This window comes from Scyliorhinus canicula, chromosome 10, assembly GCF_902713615.1.
Source record: "Scyliorhinus canicula chromosome 10, sScyCan1.1, whole genome shotgun sequence".
NCBI lineage: Eukaryota > Metazoa > Chordata > Chondrichthyes > Carcharhiniformes > Scyliorhinidae > Scyliorhinus > Scyliorhinus canicula.
The window spans coordinates 109,405,957-109,422,789 of record NC_052155.1 but is presented as its reverse complement, the minus strand read 5'-3'; the positions used below and the strand labels follow the sequence as shown (position 1 = coordinate 109,422,789).

The 16,833-nt window shown below is 44.0% G+C and overlaps 1 protein-coding gene across 1 annotated transcript in view; it reads right to left on the bottom strand.

Annotated features, from left to right (window-relative positions):
• prex2 (phosphatidylinositol-3,4,5-trisphosphate-dependent Rac exchange factor 2) overlaps positions 1 to 16,833 on the bottom strand; it is a 624,716-nt gene that overhangs the window by 343,241 nt on the left and 264,642 nt on the right. Inside the window, exon 12 of the mRNA XM_038808469.1 lies at positions 14,893 to 14,978. Coding sequence (XP_038664397.1) covers positions 14,893 to 14,978 — 86 coding nt within the window. The remainder of the gene's footprint in view (positions 1 to 14,892; positions 14,979 to 16,833) is intronic.

The following is a 16,833-nucleotide window of genomic DNA, read 5'->3' as shown; positions in this document are numbered from 1 at the left end:
CTTTGCAGATGCAATCAACACAATGATTTTGTCATGTGAGAGTACCTTTAAGAAATGGGTTGCACACTAAATAGCTGTAGTGGATGTACATTTAAGAAATGGGTGTTTATCAAATAACTGCAGTGATGTCAGAGTGTGGGTGGAGCTGGGATGTCTGTCAGCTTTTACTTTCATTTTTGAGCTGGCAGCTACAGTGTGTGTTTAGTTTCATTTTCAGAGTTGGAGCTGCATCCAGCCAAACAAGGTGTAATTTTGATCTATCTCTGCTTGAAAAGAATGTCTTCAGATCACTTTAAAAGTGATAACTGCTCTCAGTAGAGAATTTAAACCTGATGTCTTCGTTAAAGAGGGTATTTGTCTTATGGATGTTGCTAGGAAAGATTAAGGGTTACTTATAGAGTACTGTATTCTTTGGGGGGAGTATTTGAGTTGATAATTGCTAAGATGTTTAATGTGTGTTTATAAAATATCAACTGGTTCATATAATAAAACATTGTTTTGTTTTTTAAAAGTACTTTAGATCTCGAGTTGTATCACACCTGTAGAGTTAGCCCTTGTGCTCCCCATAACCAAAATCTATTAAAAGTTGTGGGTTAGGTAAACTCCATGATACACTGTGGGGTTCTTTGAACCCTGGCCCGTAATAAATTGGTGTAAACTTCAATTATTTATGCACCACCCCTCTTTAAAAGTCATTGAAAATGTTCAGACTTGTTGAAAGATGTGTAACTGAGTATTTAATAGCTTACTCTTCCATAATTACTGCTGAACAATCTGTCTTGCCCTGAAAACTAATTTGAGAAGTCAAGAGTCCGCCATTCTATCCTTTGATGGAAATTTCCATAGAAATTCAAAATAATTAAAATTAATTTTTATATAATTTTCTTAAAAGTTCTTGATAATCCAGTTTCTGCCTTAATTCCATGTGTCTGCCCAATCTTTATTTCACTCAAAATGATTAAAATTGAAAGGTCATCAATGCTCTTTATTTCCTGGTTTGCTGGTTATAAGAATTCTTCAATCTGTTTGGCAGATCAGCCTGTTTGATGACTCCAATACTCTTGGCTATCAGAGTTCCTCTATAGATGAATCCAGAATAAAATAAGGAAACCTGCTGTCCTTACCTGGTCTAATGTGCATGTGACCCCAGATCCACCGCAACGTGGTTGACTCTTAAGTGCCCTCCAAACTGGCCTAGAAAGCTACTCAGTTGTATCAGACTGCTAGAAAGCCAATGAAGAATGAAACAGACCACTGGACATCAACTTAGGCACCATAAACGATAACGGCCAGCTCAGTCCTGTGGACCCTGGACAGTCCTCCTTACGAACATCTGGGGGCCAAAATTTGGAGAACTGCACCACAGACTACTAAAGCAAACAGCTGGTATACTCATACCGTACAGGTAATGTCCCAGACATCACCAATCATAGGTATGTCTTGTTCCACCTAGCAGAGGTGACAGTGCAGTGGTGTACAATCGGGAGAGAGTTGCCCTGAGAGTCCTCAACATCGACCCCGGACCCCATGAAGTCTCATGGCATCAGTTCGAACATGAGCACGAAAACCTCATGTTGATTACCATATGCCACCTCCACCCCCCTGCCCCCTCAGCAGATGAATTAATACTCATGTTAAACACCACTTGGGGGAAGCACTGGCGGTGGCAAGGGCACAGAATATACTCTGGATGGAAGACTTCAATGACTATCACCAAGACAATCTCAGTAGCACCACTACTGACTGAGTTGGCCGAATTCTAAAATACTTAGCTTCTAGAATAGATATGCAGCAGGTGATGCGGGAACCTACAAGAGGGGAAAATATACTTAACCTCATCCTCAACAATCTGCCTGCCACCGATGCATCTGTCCTTGAAAGTTTTTGTAGAAATAACCACCGCACAGCCCTTGTGGAGACAAAGTCACATCTTCAAACTGAGGACAGACTCCCTTGTGATGTGTGGAATTACCATCACGTGAAATGAGATAGATTTCACTTAGATAGCAGGAACACAAGACTACAAGAAACAGGAAACTGTGGGGGGAAAAAATCATTCAGTCTGCAGGGTAGTATTGCCACTGGACTAGTAATACAGAGACTCAGAGTAATGCCTTGGGGACCAGGTTTTGAATCCCACCATGGGAGATCATTTTAAAAATCTGGAATTAACAATCTTTTGATGATCATGACCATGAAACTATTGTCGATTGTCGTAAAAAGATTCACAAACGCACTTTAGAAAAGGAAACCTGTTGTCCTTACCTGGTCTCACGTACATGTGACTTCAGATGCACCACAATGTTGTTGACTCTTAAACGCCCTCTGAAATGGCCTAGCAAGGCTGGACATCCATGAGGCTCTGTGGGCCATTGACAGCAGAAGAACGGTACTCAATCTCATGGTTTGGCCACCTCTTTCATTGCCACCAAGCCAGGGAATCAACCCTAGTTCAATGCTGTATGCAGGAGGGCACTTTTTAAAGGCTTATTTAGGGATGCGGGCATTGCTGGCTGCAATAGCATTTATCGCCCACCCCAATTGGATTTTCACAGTAACGTCATTGCACTGTTAATGTAAGCCTACTTGTGACACTAATAAAGATCTATTTTATTTATTATTGCTCGGCCATTTCAAAGGGCATGTAAGTGTCAACCACATTTCTATGATTGTGGATCTGAAGTCACATGTAGGCCAGGCCAGGTAAGGACGGTAGATTTCCAACCCCATAAGACATTAGTGAAACAGATGGGGTTTTTTTAACAGCAATCGGCATTTGTTTCATGATCAGTATACTTTTAACTTCACATTTTAATGGAGTTCAAATTTCAACATTTGCCATAGTGAGATTTGAATTCAGGTCTCCAGGGAATTCCCCTGGATCTCTGGATTACTGATCCATTGATAATAGCACTACGCCTCTGCATGCCAGGAGCAACACCAGTCTTACCTAAAAATGAAGTGTCAACCTGGTGAAGCAACAACTCGAGACCACTTGCATGTCAAACAGCATAAACAGCAAGTAATAGACAGAGGGAAGCGATTCAACAACTAATGGGTCAGATCTAAGCTCTGCAGTCCTGTCACATCCGGCCATGAATGGTGGTAGTCAATTAAACAACTGATTGGAGTAGGAGCCTCCTAAAATATCCCCATCCTCAATGATGAGGGGAACCCAGGACATCAGCGCAAAAGATAAGGCTGAAGCATTTGCAACAATCTTCAGCCAGAAGTGTTGAGTGGATGATCCATCTCAGTGTCATCCAGAAGTCATCCTCTAGAAGCATCACAGATGTCTGTCTTCAGCCAATTCGATGCACAGCAGAAGGTTCCGGATACTGCAATGGCTATGGTTCCTGGCAATATTCTGGGAATAGCACTGAAGACTTGAGCATTAGAACTTGCTGCACCCTTAGCCAGACTGTTCCAGTACAACATTGGCATCTACCCGGCAATGTGGAAAATTTCCCAGGTATTTTCGATACATAAAAAGGACAAATCTGAGCTGGTAAATTACCACCGCATAAGCCGACTCTTCATCAGTAAAGTCATGGAAGAGGTCATCAAGAGTGCTACCAAGTACTGCTTAACAATAACCTGCTCATTGATGCTCAGTTTGGATTCTGCCAAGGTCACTCAGCTCCTGACCTCTTTACACCTTGGTTAAAACATGGACCAAAGAGCTGAATGGCAGAGGTGAGGCGAGAGTGACTGCTCTTGACATCAAGGCAGCATTTGATCGAGTGTGACATCAAAGACCCCGAGCAAAACTGGAGTCAGTGGAAATCATGGGGGAAACTCTGGTATTAGTCTTTAAAAGAATCCAATATCAGGATGTGACCACAAGAAATATTACAACCTATTGCTCAGGATTTATTTATTTTGAGCCCTTTTAGCTGAACACATATATCAAAGTAATTAATTCTGCCGTGATAGGGCGTATTTGTCACTCCTGTTGTTGTGTTTATTTGAAAGAAGTAATCATTTTGAATATTAACTGCCTTGAACCAGCAGAAAGCCGGTGGGATGAGTTGGCTGCCTGCAGTGGGACATTGGGTTTCATTAACATACCATCTGCCAGCCAGCCACCCACTCAGAATGGATGTGCAGTAACAACTTGTTAACTTTAGGGCCATGCAGATCAATCAGCCCAGAGGACACCAGTCAGGCATTAAGTAAATTGTACGTGGGGTTTTGGGGAGCATTTTTCAGGTCAGAGAGAAACCCTGGGGTGGCAGTGGTCCAGGTGTTTCTGTGAAGTTGGAGGAATACGTCTCCAGACCCCACAAAGATTCATTTTGAGCTTACCTGACATGATCTCCGCTGGATGTCTGCCAGATTTCACTGAATGGAGCATAGAAGGCGAACGTGCCACTCCACGTGTAGTTAATGTTCTACTCCCGTTTGAATGTAATCAATTTACATGTATTCATAAAGTTTCCACCTAGGTGGGCATCTTAATTGCTGAAGGAAAAAGTCAAATTTAATGGACTGCTGGGTAGGGTGATAAGGCCACTATTTATGGGATTTGTGGCAGGCAGAGGGAGATAAAATACTTACTTTCAGTGGACCATTAATGATTTTTATCTCTTGTCTGACTGCCCGCTGACTGTAAAATACTGATAGAATTTCTTACTGTTACATTTGAAAAATGAAATGAAAATCGTTTATTGTCACGAGTAGGCTTCAAATGAAGTTACTATGAAAAGCCCCTAGTCGCCACATGATTGCCTGTTTGGGGAGGCTGTTACGGGAATCGAACCGTGCTGCTCGCCTGCTTTCAAAGTCAGCGATTTAGCCCTGTGCTAAACAGCCCCTGCATTTACATCTACAATAATATTTTTTGAAAAGTCTTCTTTGCTTCTCTGATCAAAGTGGTTTCTTCTTATATTGATAGGATCATAGAATTGCTACGGCAAATAAGGAAGCCATTCAGGCTGTCATGCCAGTGCCAACTCATTGTAAAAGCAATTCTCCTAGTCCAACTTCCCTGCCTTTTCCCCATATCTCTGCAAATTGCTTCTGTTCAGAGATTTGTTCATTTGTCTTTTAAAGACCATGATTGGATCTGCCTCCACCAGTGTCTCGGGCAATACATTCCTGATTTTAACCATAAAACAGTTTTTCCTCATGTCGTTATTTCTTCTTTTGTCATTCATTTTAAATCTGTGCCCTCTGATCCTTGTTCCTCCCACTAATGGGAGCAGTTTCTCTCCATCTACTCCACGTGGCGCCTTAATTTCAAATACCTGTATTAAATCCTTTCAACCTTCTCTTCTCCAAGGAGAACAGTTCCAGCTTCCCTATTTTCTAACTAATCTGTAACTAAAGGCAGCATGGTGGCACAGTGGTTAGCACTGCTGCCTCACGGCGCCGAAGACCCAGCTTTAATCTCGGCCTTGGGTCACTGTCCGTGTGGAGTTTGCACATTCTCCCCGTGTCTGCATGGGTCTCACCCCAACAATCCAAAGATATGCAGAGGCATTTACATCTACAAGGTGGATTGGCCATGATAAATTGCCCCCTAATTGGAAAAACTTTTTGAAACAATCTATCCATGTAACTCAAGTTCCTCATCCCCGGAACTATTCTTGGTGATTTTTTTGTTGTTGTACCATCTCTAACACTTTCATATCCTTCCCTAAATGGTGAGCGGGATTCTCTGACCCCGGGGCCTGGTTGGAGAATCGCCGTGCCGGGCACGATTCATGCGACGATGCCCTGCCGATGACTGGAGAATCGGCGCCAGCACGGTTGGAGCGGCGCCGGTTGGGGTGCCCCCCCCCCCCCCCCCCATGGCGATTCTCCGCCAGGTTGGGCCGAGTAGCAACCAAGAAAGCCCGAGCCCCACTGGCGCCGTTCACATGTGGTCTTACCTGTCGGGACTTCGGCGTCCATCCTGCGGAGGGGGGCCTAGTTGGAGGGATGGTGTGGGGCCTCCACCGTGGCCTGGCCTGCGATCAGGGCCTACCGATCGGCGGGCCGGCCTCTCTTGGTGGGGGCCTCTTTTACTCCGTGCCAGGCCCTGTAGCTCTCCGCCATGTTGCGTTGGGGTCGGCGCACAGAAGGAAGCTAGTACACATGCGCGGGTTCGCGTCGGCTGCAGCGCAAATGCGCAGACTCGCGGCACCCGTTTGACTTCGGTCTCGGTAGCTGGAGCTGCGTGAGTCGCTGCAGTGCCGTACTGGCCCACTGAGAGGCTCAGGATCGCTGCTCCTGGGGGCTTGTTGACGCCGTCGTAAAACATGACGGCGTTTACGGCGGCGACAACACTTAGTCTCAGGATCAGAGAATCCCGCCCGTGGTGTCCAGAACTGGACCTTTAATGAGGCCATACCAGTGTTTTTTACAGGGTTATCAGAATTTACTTGCTTTTACATTGTAATCATTTCTTAGAAAGCCTGGGATTCTGTATGCTTTATTAAAAATTGTCTCAACCTGTCCTGCCATCTTCAATTATATCCTCTGGTCCCACTGCTCCGGCACTGCTTTCAGAATTGTAGCTTTCATTTTACATTGCCTCTCCTCATTCTTTCTACCAAACTGAATCACTTCACACTTCTCTGCATTAAACTTCATCTGCCTCTTGTCTTCCCATTACACTGTCACGAACAGGAAGGAGGTCAATTTTAACTGTCCCATTTCCCCACTCTCTACCCATCCGTGAACAGAAAGGTGTTTCTATATTCGTATTTCCTCCAACCCTTAACGTTGGGAATATTCTGGTCCTCACGTACACACACATGTACACGCACACACAAACCCACGTCAACTGGAATTTCCTTCCAAGGGAGGCTGGTTGATTGTAGAAGGTTTCATCTTTCCAGAGTAAGGCTGGCACAACCGGACAAAGTACGAGTCACATTTGATGAGCAGTGAGTTCTTTTTTTTTGGCGGTGGCTGGATGGTGGACAGCACAGGCACTTGCCTGGAGATCACTTTGTTGGCCAAACAGGAACTGTCGGAGTTACGTCCCAACAGACATTATCACAGTGCAGCTGAAGGGGGGATCATGTGACATCTCCTCGCTATTGGACCCAGGATGAACATTCCCAAGGTAAAAGCAAATTACTGCGGATGCTTGAAACTGAAATAAAAACAGAAAATGCTGCAAAATCCCCGCAGGTCTGACAGCATCTGTGGAGAGAGAACGGAGCAAACGTTTTGAGTCTGGATGACTCTTCATCAAAGTGTTGTTATTTATATTCCTAAGGCCGGAATTTCAGTGTTTAATTGGAGTCAGGACTTCTTTTGTATTTGAAGACAACTAACTGTTGCTCCCTTTGTTGAACCTGAAATGCTAGGTCTGATAAGGCTTTTGCCATTAGCACTTATTGCAAATGTTTTTTTGTTTTTTTTATAGGTAAGTTGTGCAGACTCTTCATTGCCATGGCAATTGTTACCTTGAAATTGCTGTAAGGCATCAGGTGACTGGTTGAACTATCAGTTAGTTCAGCAATTCTCTATTTTGACAGCTCAGAAAAAAAATACTTCTTAAAATACTTCATGAATAAATATATATATAGTTTCCATCACGTTGTGACTGTAACAACAGGAAATCCATGCCTTTCCCTTTTGGAGTTGAAATAGGTACGCCATTCAAATATCACACAATTCCCTGAATCCCTGGCAAAATGCCAGGGGCTGAAGCAACACCAAATAGCAACCTGGGGTCTCTGGATTACAAGTCTGGTGAAAATGCCACAACATCACCATCTCTCCCCCCCCCCCCCCCCCCCCCCAAATTCATTGCTAATCTTAGGAATGGTTAGCAATAAGGATTTTAAATGCAAAACTTAAAATTAACAGAGATCACTACTGTTCACAAGACACATCAATGGTTTGAATTCAAAAACTAAATGCAAATAAGTCATATTTGCAGGTATAGTTAGAAGTAGTGGACTCAAGAGGAGATACTGCAGTAAGTCATGTAAATGGGTAAAACAATAAAAGATAGAATACAGCATAGATAAATACTGCAGATTGGAAGGAAAAAAGATGAAATGACTATTCCATGAATGTTGTTGGAATAGCCAAGGACAAAGGTGAAAGTGGCTAGATATAATATTCAACATACGCAGCTGAAATCCATAGCCAAATAATCAGTTGGGGAAACTGAGGGAGGAAACTGATCTTTCCAGTTTCAAAGGAAAGTAAAACTGAAACTGAGTTTGGACCCTTGGAATTCAGGTTGGTTGTGCACTGCTGTCAATTAGGAATCACGCTAAATGCTAGAAGAGGAAGATGAAGAAGATTTTGTGACTGAGATTGATGACATATATGCTGAGTGAGTCGCTGAACCAATTCGTAAGATCTGCCATTTAATGTGTAACTTGCCGCAATTTGCTTGTTAATTGATGTTTAACTTACATTGATTCTGAGATTTGGAGTATAAGTCGTCGCCCAAGGTAGTATTTAGCATTTAGTTTGTTTGATCTCTGTGCAGTAAATATTTTTTTAAACCGTGGATTCTTGTGGCTTCATCCTTTCAATAAAGAACTCGGATTTCAGACATTTAAAAAAAACTTTACTGGTCTCAACCAAATTCATGCCAGCACCAATGTTTCTATAATCAGATCCCTAAATATTAATTGAATCCAAACTACTTTTCCTCATAACAGTCATGAGATTCATACCAAGAGTTCTGATGTCCACATGGGTGCTGTGTTTGCTTCTTGGTACTCAAAGGGACCTTGTCATGTGGCAGTCTGTTTTGTGCATTAAAGTTTGTGAAGACAGAAATCCTCTTGTCGGTCTTGGGTAGTAATAGGTGTGGCCAAAACATTTCAAGCTGATTTGTTGGGCTTTTCTTAATTTCAATTATACGGTGTGAATAACCCAAAGGAATATTAATCCTTGACCTTGTCTAATATATCAGATCAAACCTATCAATGAAGAAATGTAGTCATGGGGGGGGGGGGGAAATAAACGTGCAAAAATACAGTAAAATGCAGCCAAGGGGACACAAAAACAACAGAAGTAAAAATGTATCTCCTCTTCCTGCAGCCAAACTCTCAACATTTCAGTATGGTCAGTGTCTATGGGCAAAGTTTTTATTGTTAGTGGAGCCTCACCCTCAGTCACACAATTTAAGCCTGGGAATTGTACATGTTAATGAGGCTGCAAACTCCCAGCAGTGCAACGTTTTTTTGCCTCAAAAGCATGCATTATAAAACATGATTATTTGAAAAAGATTGGACATTTAATTGGCTGCATGTGAGATACTACAAGTGGTATGCAAATTGTAAAATTGACCTGAGAGCATTTTAGAAATCCCAGTCAAATAGTTTTATCTTCTATTTCCTATTGAATGTCAGGATTTTTTTAAAGACAATCATCCCAGACAAACCAATTGGCATTTGGGAAAGTGTTGGCTAATAAATAAAAGTCAATATGGATTTGACTTTAACGAATCTGATCAATTCTTTGACGAGGTAATAGAGAAGGACTGAGGGTAATGCGATTGGTGCTATGTGTATAGACTTCCAAAAGGCATTTGACGAAGTACCAAAGCACAGAATGTTTAGTAAAATTAAAAGACATGGTCCTTACCTGCTGTGGCCTACATGTGACTCCAGAACCACCGCAATGTGGTTGAGTCTTAAATGTCCCATCAAAGTCAATTAGGAACGGGCAATAAATGCTGGCCCAGACAGCATCGCCCATATCCCATGCATGAAGTTTTTAAAAACACAATTGGTTTCTTTTCAGACAGGAGGGAAATATACAGTAGTGATTCCCAAAGGTTGATATTAGGACCATTGCTCTTTCTGATACATATTAATGACCTGTGTATGTGTATGTTCACACAAGGCAAATCTCAAATCACAATCTCAAAGTTTAAGCTTGATACAAAATTCAGAAATGTGGTAAACAAGATGGATAATAGGCTTCAGGAGGATTTGGACAGACAGGGGAAATGGGGAGAGACAGGCACATGAAATTTAACACAGAGAAGTATAAAATAATACATTTGGGTGGGAAGAATGAGGAATAGCAATATAAGCTAAATGATACAAATTTAAAGGGGCTGCAGGAATAGAGAGGGCGTGCACAAATAGTTTAGGGGAAGAACAATTCTGTACAAACAAACATTTGGAATCCTTTGATTTATTAACAGAGGAATACAGTGCAAAAGCAGGGAACTTATCCTAAACCTTTACAGATCACTGGTCAGGCCTCAGTAGGAACACGGTGTTCAATTTTGAGTGCTGCATCTGAGAAAGAATATCAAGACAACAGGGAGAGTGCAAAAGAGAACACTCAGAATGGAACCAGGAATAAGGGGCTGGATTCTCCGATCCTCCGTGCCGAATTTGTGGGAGGGCGAGGTTTCTGCACGCACCTTCTCCCCCCCCCCCCCAACCTCCCACAACTCAATGCAGGGACCCGATTGTGTTACGATCCCAGTTGGTATTAAGACTGGACAGGAAGATCCAAGAATAAAATCCTGGCCCCAAAGAACCTTAATTTAATTTTTTTAGAAAATGTGGAGGAACAGAGTTACTGGACTGCCAATTAGTTTTGTCAAGAAAGAGAATTGTTGAACATGAAAAGTTTGAATGTGATACAATACTCCTTCACTCCCACTTCCTAACACGGCTTACAAAGTATATTTTAGGCTATAATAGCCCCAGTAACACACAGTCCCTTTAAATACACTGGCTGATTGTGGTCAGATTCACTTCAATCTGAACTGGAATGAATGTCCCTGGATTTCTCCTCACAATCCCCCCAGATGATTTGTATACTGTGAGCCACCTTGTCTTACTGAACTCCGGCTTTCATAAGAGTGACTTCAAATGCTGTTTTCAAAAAGAGACACTTCCAAATCTCCCTGGCTTCCTATCTTCAACTGCCATATATCCAGCAAAAAACTCAACTCAAAAAGGATTCCATCCTCGGTTGTTAAACAACAACATTATCCTTTCCACCGTTTGTTTATTTTTCATGCCGTAACCCTCTCTAAGCACGATAGAAGCACAGAACTGAGTAAACCCACATGCATTCACTTTTGTCTAGCATGGATCTAACTATAGGTTTACCCTTACACAAAAAAACTAAACTAAAGCGACTGAAAACTGTAGTTTACTTCTAATATTTACCAATGCAAATATAAACCCCTTTAAACTACCTTTGCTATCCTGAAAATTGTCACATAATTCGGTGCACCTTCCTGAAAGAAACAACATGGATCTCTTGTCAGCTATCCAGTCGACAGGTGAAGCACTCGGTCATCGCCATTAAATAGTTCCCGCTGTTTCACCTTGGCTCTTTCACCAATCACCTCAAGTAATCTCTAGTTCTTTGCCTTTCTACCAATGGGAAACTCTATCCACTCTGGATTGATGCCTTGTATTTGGAACAGCCTCATCAAACCTCTTCTCAACCTTTACTAGCCTAAGGAGAGTTCACCTTCAAAGAGAAGTTAAAATAAGATTTAATTGAGGTGTTCAGAATAATTAACTTTTAGGTTGAGAAAATAAGGAGAACTTCCTGTGGCAGAATGTTTGGGAACCAAAGCACACATATTTCAGGTGTTGAGTTAAAGAACCAAAGTTGATATGAAGAAACTTTGCACAGCAACACTAATGTAATACCAGAAAGGATGGCAGAACCAGATTTAATAGTAACATTCAAAAGAGAACTGGATAAATACTTGAATGGAAAAAACATGCAGTATTAGGAGGATAGAAAACAAGGGTGGGACTAATTAGGTAGCTCCAAAATGGTTTCCTTCTATGCTATATCATTTTATGATTCTATAATTAGGTAAGTGATTTTTTTATTGCTCAGAAATTGATGTTTTCACTCAGGCAGGGACCGAGTGCCAATTGCCAACTGCAGGATTGAGAAAGCAAAATATGTTGAATGTGGTAAATGGAAAGATTTCTTATGTGATTTCATGCTTCATGAAAAATTTCACATACAAGGTTCAGGCACACACCCGAACCGGAAATGTGTAATGAAAACCCAAGAGGAGAAGTGCGTCCCATTGTCATTGCGCACCCACGCAATATTTCAGCCACAGAGCAGGCACATGCACGAGTTGGAAGCACACCCACCAACAATAAAGAAGCCAAATTAATTAAACACCAATTGACCAGAATTTTACATTTGCCCATCTGTCTTAATGGTTGGCGGGTAGGCCAATTGGAAAGGCGGCCTTTCCCATTTAAGCTGCAACCTCAATCCAAGGCGGGATGAAAGACCACGGCCGGGATTCTCCAAGCCCGCGACGGGTCAGAGAATCGCCGGGGAGGCGCGGGAATCCCGCCACGCCGCCAATTCTCCGGTCACTGAAGAATCGGCACCAATCGCGCCCATGCAGTCGCCGGTCAGGGGCCGCTCAATGGGCCAAATGCCCGCCGAGTTCCGCCAGCGTGGTTTACATATGGACCCACCCAGCGGGACCTTGGCGTTCTGGCTGCGGGGCCATCCTGGTGGGGGGTGGGGGGGTCAGTCTCGGGTGGGTGGGCTACCGATCGGCGATGCGCTCATTCCTGGTGGCCTTATGTTCATCCATGCCAGGCCCCTATAAGGCTCCGCCATGTTCCCGGGGCAGCGCGGAGACGGCAACCATGCGCATGCGCCGGCGTGGAGATGGCCGTGGCGCGCAGGTGCGTACCCGCACTGGACGTGGCGCCCATGCGCATACCCACGTCAGTCGTGTAGGGCCAGCTTTTGGCGCCAGAGCAACGCACAGCCTTTCGGCGCCGTTCTAGCCCCCGAAGAAGAGGAGGCCCGCTGACGCCAGCATTGCTCGCGCCGGTTTTGACGCTGGCGTCAACACTTGGTTGTGATATCAAAGAACAACAAAGAAAATTACAGCACAGGAACAGGCCCTTCAGCCCTCCCAGCCTGCGCCGATCCAGATCCTTTATCTAAACCTATTGCCTATTTTCCAAAGATCTACTTCTCTCTGTTCCCCACCCGTTCATATATCTGTCCAGATGCATCTTAAATGATGCTATCGTGCCCGCTTCTACCACCTCGGCTGGCAAAGCGTTCCAGGCACCCACCACCCTCTGCGTAAAAAACCTTCCACGCAGCTCCCTTAAACTTTCCCCCTCTCACCTTGAGGGCCGAAGGGCCTGTTTCTGTGTAATTGACACCCCCACTCTTGGAAAAAGCTTGTTGCTATCCACCCTGTCCATACCTCTCATAATTCTGTAGACCTCAATCAGGTCCCCCCTCAACCTCCGTCTTTCCAATGAAAACAATCCTAATCTACTCAACCTTTCTTCATAGCTCGCACCCTCCATACCTGGCAACATCCTGGTGAACCGCCTCTGCACCCTCTCTAAAGCATTCACATCCTTCTGGTAATGTGGCGACCAGAACTGCACGCAGTATTCCAAATGTAGCCTAACCAAAGTCCAATACAACTGTAACATGACCTGCCGACTCTTGTACTCAATACCCCATCCGATGAAGGCAAGCATGATGTATGCCTTCTTGACCACTCTATCGACCTGCGTTGCCACCTTCAGGGTACAATGGACCTGAACTCCCAGATCTCTCTGTACATCAATTTTCCCCAGGACTCTTCCATTGACCATATAGTCTGCTCTTGAGTTAGATCTTCCAAAATGCATCACCTTGCATTTGCCTGGATTGAACTCCATCTGTGCTCCATCACTCCATCACTATCGGTGAATCCCAGCCCAGAGCGCAAATGAAATGTGTCTGGGGAATGAGTCGGTGTCTGTCCAGACACTCATGACATAGCTTATCCATTGATATTTATTTTTCACAGGTCAGCAGCTCCTTGAGACAGCTCCACAGTGACTGTCCCCGAGGGAACACATTGCAAACACCAGTCCACGTGCTCTCTTTTCTCAGTGCCCACTCTCTCCTGCCTTCCCTGGCAGCGCTCAGCCGTTCGATGTGCTTCATACCGGCTGGCTGTTAATTGCCACACACACACACATACACTCACCCTCGTCACTAACACACACACATGCTCACTCTAGTAAAACTGCACTGACCTTTACTTTCACCTGTCAAAGAACTTTTGTGACACCACCTTTCTTCATTAAGTTGTCTTTGTTTACTTCTATTGTTCCACACTCTCCAGTTGACAACCTAGACTCAGAAGGTGTTGCCTATACCTGAGACTATGTTCAGAAATAGATTCAGAAAATTTGTCATGGCCACCACCGAACTCTGCAGTACCAATGTGCCAATGACCCTCTCTCATATCTGACTTACACTCAACGCCCGGTGTCATTCAATATGTAGAACAGTCAAAAGCAGAATAGTCAACAGTATTCTTGTCCAAATAGCTGGGATTATTCATTTGATTGAAGAATGCATTTACAGTTTTGTTACAAAGGAAATCTTGTCCCATATTTTTTATGGAGAACAATTTGTTCAGTTTTAACACATCAACAAATAAAAGGCAGAAAATATGTCCAAGAACAGCTAATATTAGCAGCTGCTACAATATTGTGATAACAAAATCAGACTTCTTAGTCACTCCAATGTTTCCAGTTGCTTATAAAAACTCAACTGTTTGTTTTGAGTACAGATATCTGTCATATAAAAATGGATGTTGTTTGTCTAAAGTCACACAGTTGTTAAAATAACTTGATTTAAATGTGTTTGCAGTCTTCTGCTTTTAAAAGTTCTAATGTACCGTTGATAACAAGGCGTTAAAACTAATTAATACCTAATTATATACAGCATATCTGCAGAATATAATTTACAAGTTTTAACAGTGCACCATATGAAGGAAAACAACTTTGCACTATCCACTATTGAGAATCTCCTCTACGCTTGAGGTTGGTTTGAAACAGTGGATGAAAATAATCTACCTTTAACTGGCTATTGACCAGCTGCTTGCAAGTAGCTCAGGTTAAGTACAACTAGAAAGCATTTTCTTTTTACCTCGGCCAACTGCGTGGACAACTGATGGACCAAATCCTCGAATCTGGAATCCAAGTCCATCTGCCATGTCTGGAATCTTTACTGTCCTAATTAAAGAAAAGTTCACCAGTTATTTAATGCAGTTTTATGGTGAACTAGAGGTATAAATGTCTAAAAGCAAATAAACTATTTAAAATTTGTTTTTAGAAATGGGAGGAGAAGGGGATTAAGACACTAAAAGATTTGTTTCTTTGGGGTCGGTTTGCAGGACTGAAGGAGCTGGAAGCGAAGTATAGGCTGGAGATGGGAGAAATGTTTAGATACATGCAGGTTCGAGATTTTGCCAGAAAGGAGATACAGAGTTTCCCGGAGGAGCCAGCCTCCACACTGCTGGAGGAGGTGCTGATGACAGGGGGACTGGAGACGGGGGTAGTGTCAGCGGTTTACGGAGCTATTTTGGAAGAGGAGAAGGCACCACTGGCAGGGATCAAAGCAAAGGGGAGGAAGAGTTGGGAGAGGATATGGAGGAGAGGTTCTGGTGTGAGGTGCTCCGGAGAGTGAATGCCTCCACCTCGTGCGCGATGTTGGGCTGATACAGCAGAAGGTGGAATACAGAGTACACCTCACGAGGGCGAGGATGAGCCGATTCTTTGAAGGAGTAGAAGATGTGTGTGAACATTGCGCGGGGCGGGGGTGGGGGGGGGGGGGGGGGGGGGGGGGGGGGGGCTAATCACGTTCATAAGTTTTTGTCCTGTCCAAAGCTAGAGGATTACTGGAAGGAGGTTTTTAAGGGTAATTTCTAAAGTGGTACACGTGAAACTGGACCCGGTCCCCGGGGGGGGGGGGGGGGGGGGGGGGCATATTTGGGGTGTCGGACCAGCCAGGGTTGGAAACGGGTGCAAAGGCAGATGTTGTAGCCTTCACCTCTTTGATCGCCCGAAGGCGGATCTTGATGGGATGGAGAGCAACCTCTCCACCCTGAAAATGAAATGAAATGAAAATCGCTTATTGTCAAAGTAGGCTTCAAATTAAGTTACTGTGAAAAGCCCCTAGTCGCCACATTCCGGCACCTGTTCGGGGAGGCTGGTACGGGAATTGAACCGTGCTGCTGGCCTGCCTTGGTCTGCTTTAAAAGTGAGCTTTTTAGCCCTTGACTCTTGAGAAGGTTACATTTTAACTGAGGGGAAGGATGGAAGGGTTCTACAGTTCATGGGCATTATTCATCACGCACTTTCAAGAACTGGATAACATCGAACATTAGTTGGGCGGGGGGTTGGGTGGGGGGGTTGGGGGTTGGGGGAAGGGGGGCGGTGTGTGTTGATGGTGACTATGGGTGATTCCTTATTCCTTTTTGTCATTTGTTTATGTGAACATGTTTGGGGTTTGGTGGGAGGATGGGATCGTTGTTATTGATATGGGGATTGACATATTTGTTACTGATTATTGTTTGTTGTTGGTGGGTGTAAATTTGGAAGAAAATGTGAAAAAGGAGAATAAAAAATATTTTTTTTTAAATGAGTTCATAGAAATTCACATTAGGTCACAGATTAATGGAAAATATTTACAGAGCAACAACAATTAATTTGGGTAATTTCTGTAAAGGGGCTGACACTACACTGAAATCCAATCATGGGCTGGATTCTCCCAAAATGGGGCTATGTCCCCACGCCGGCGTAAAAACACTGGTGTTTCACTCCCCAGTTTCCAATAAAAAAGAACAGTTGATTCACATACCTGCAGAGGGCTAGCAGGGCCCCAGAGTGATTCATGCAGCTTCAGCGGCGGATATGGGCCCCTGCACTTCCAGTTTGGAGTCTGCGCCTGCGCACGGCGGCGGCCCCCAGCAGCCCAGCCAAGTGCCATGGCAGACTCGGACCGCGGAGGCAGCTGCGGAATGTAGACCGCCCCAATCGGCCGCACGCCGGAAGTTCCGTCTGACCCGATCTCTCCCCCCGCCACCCA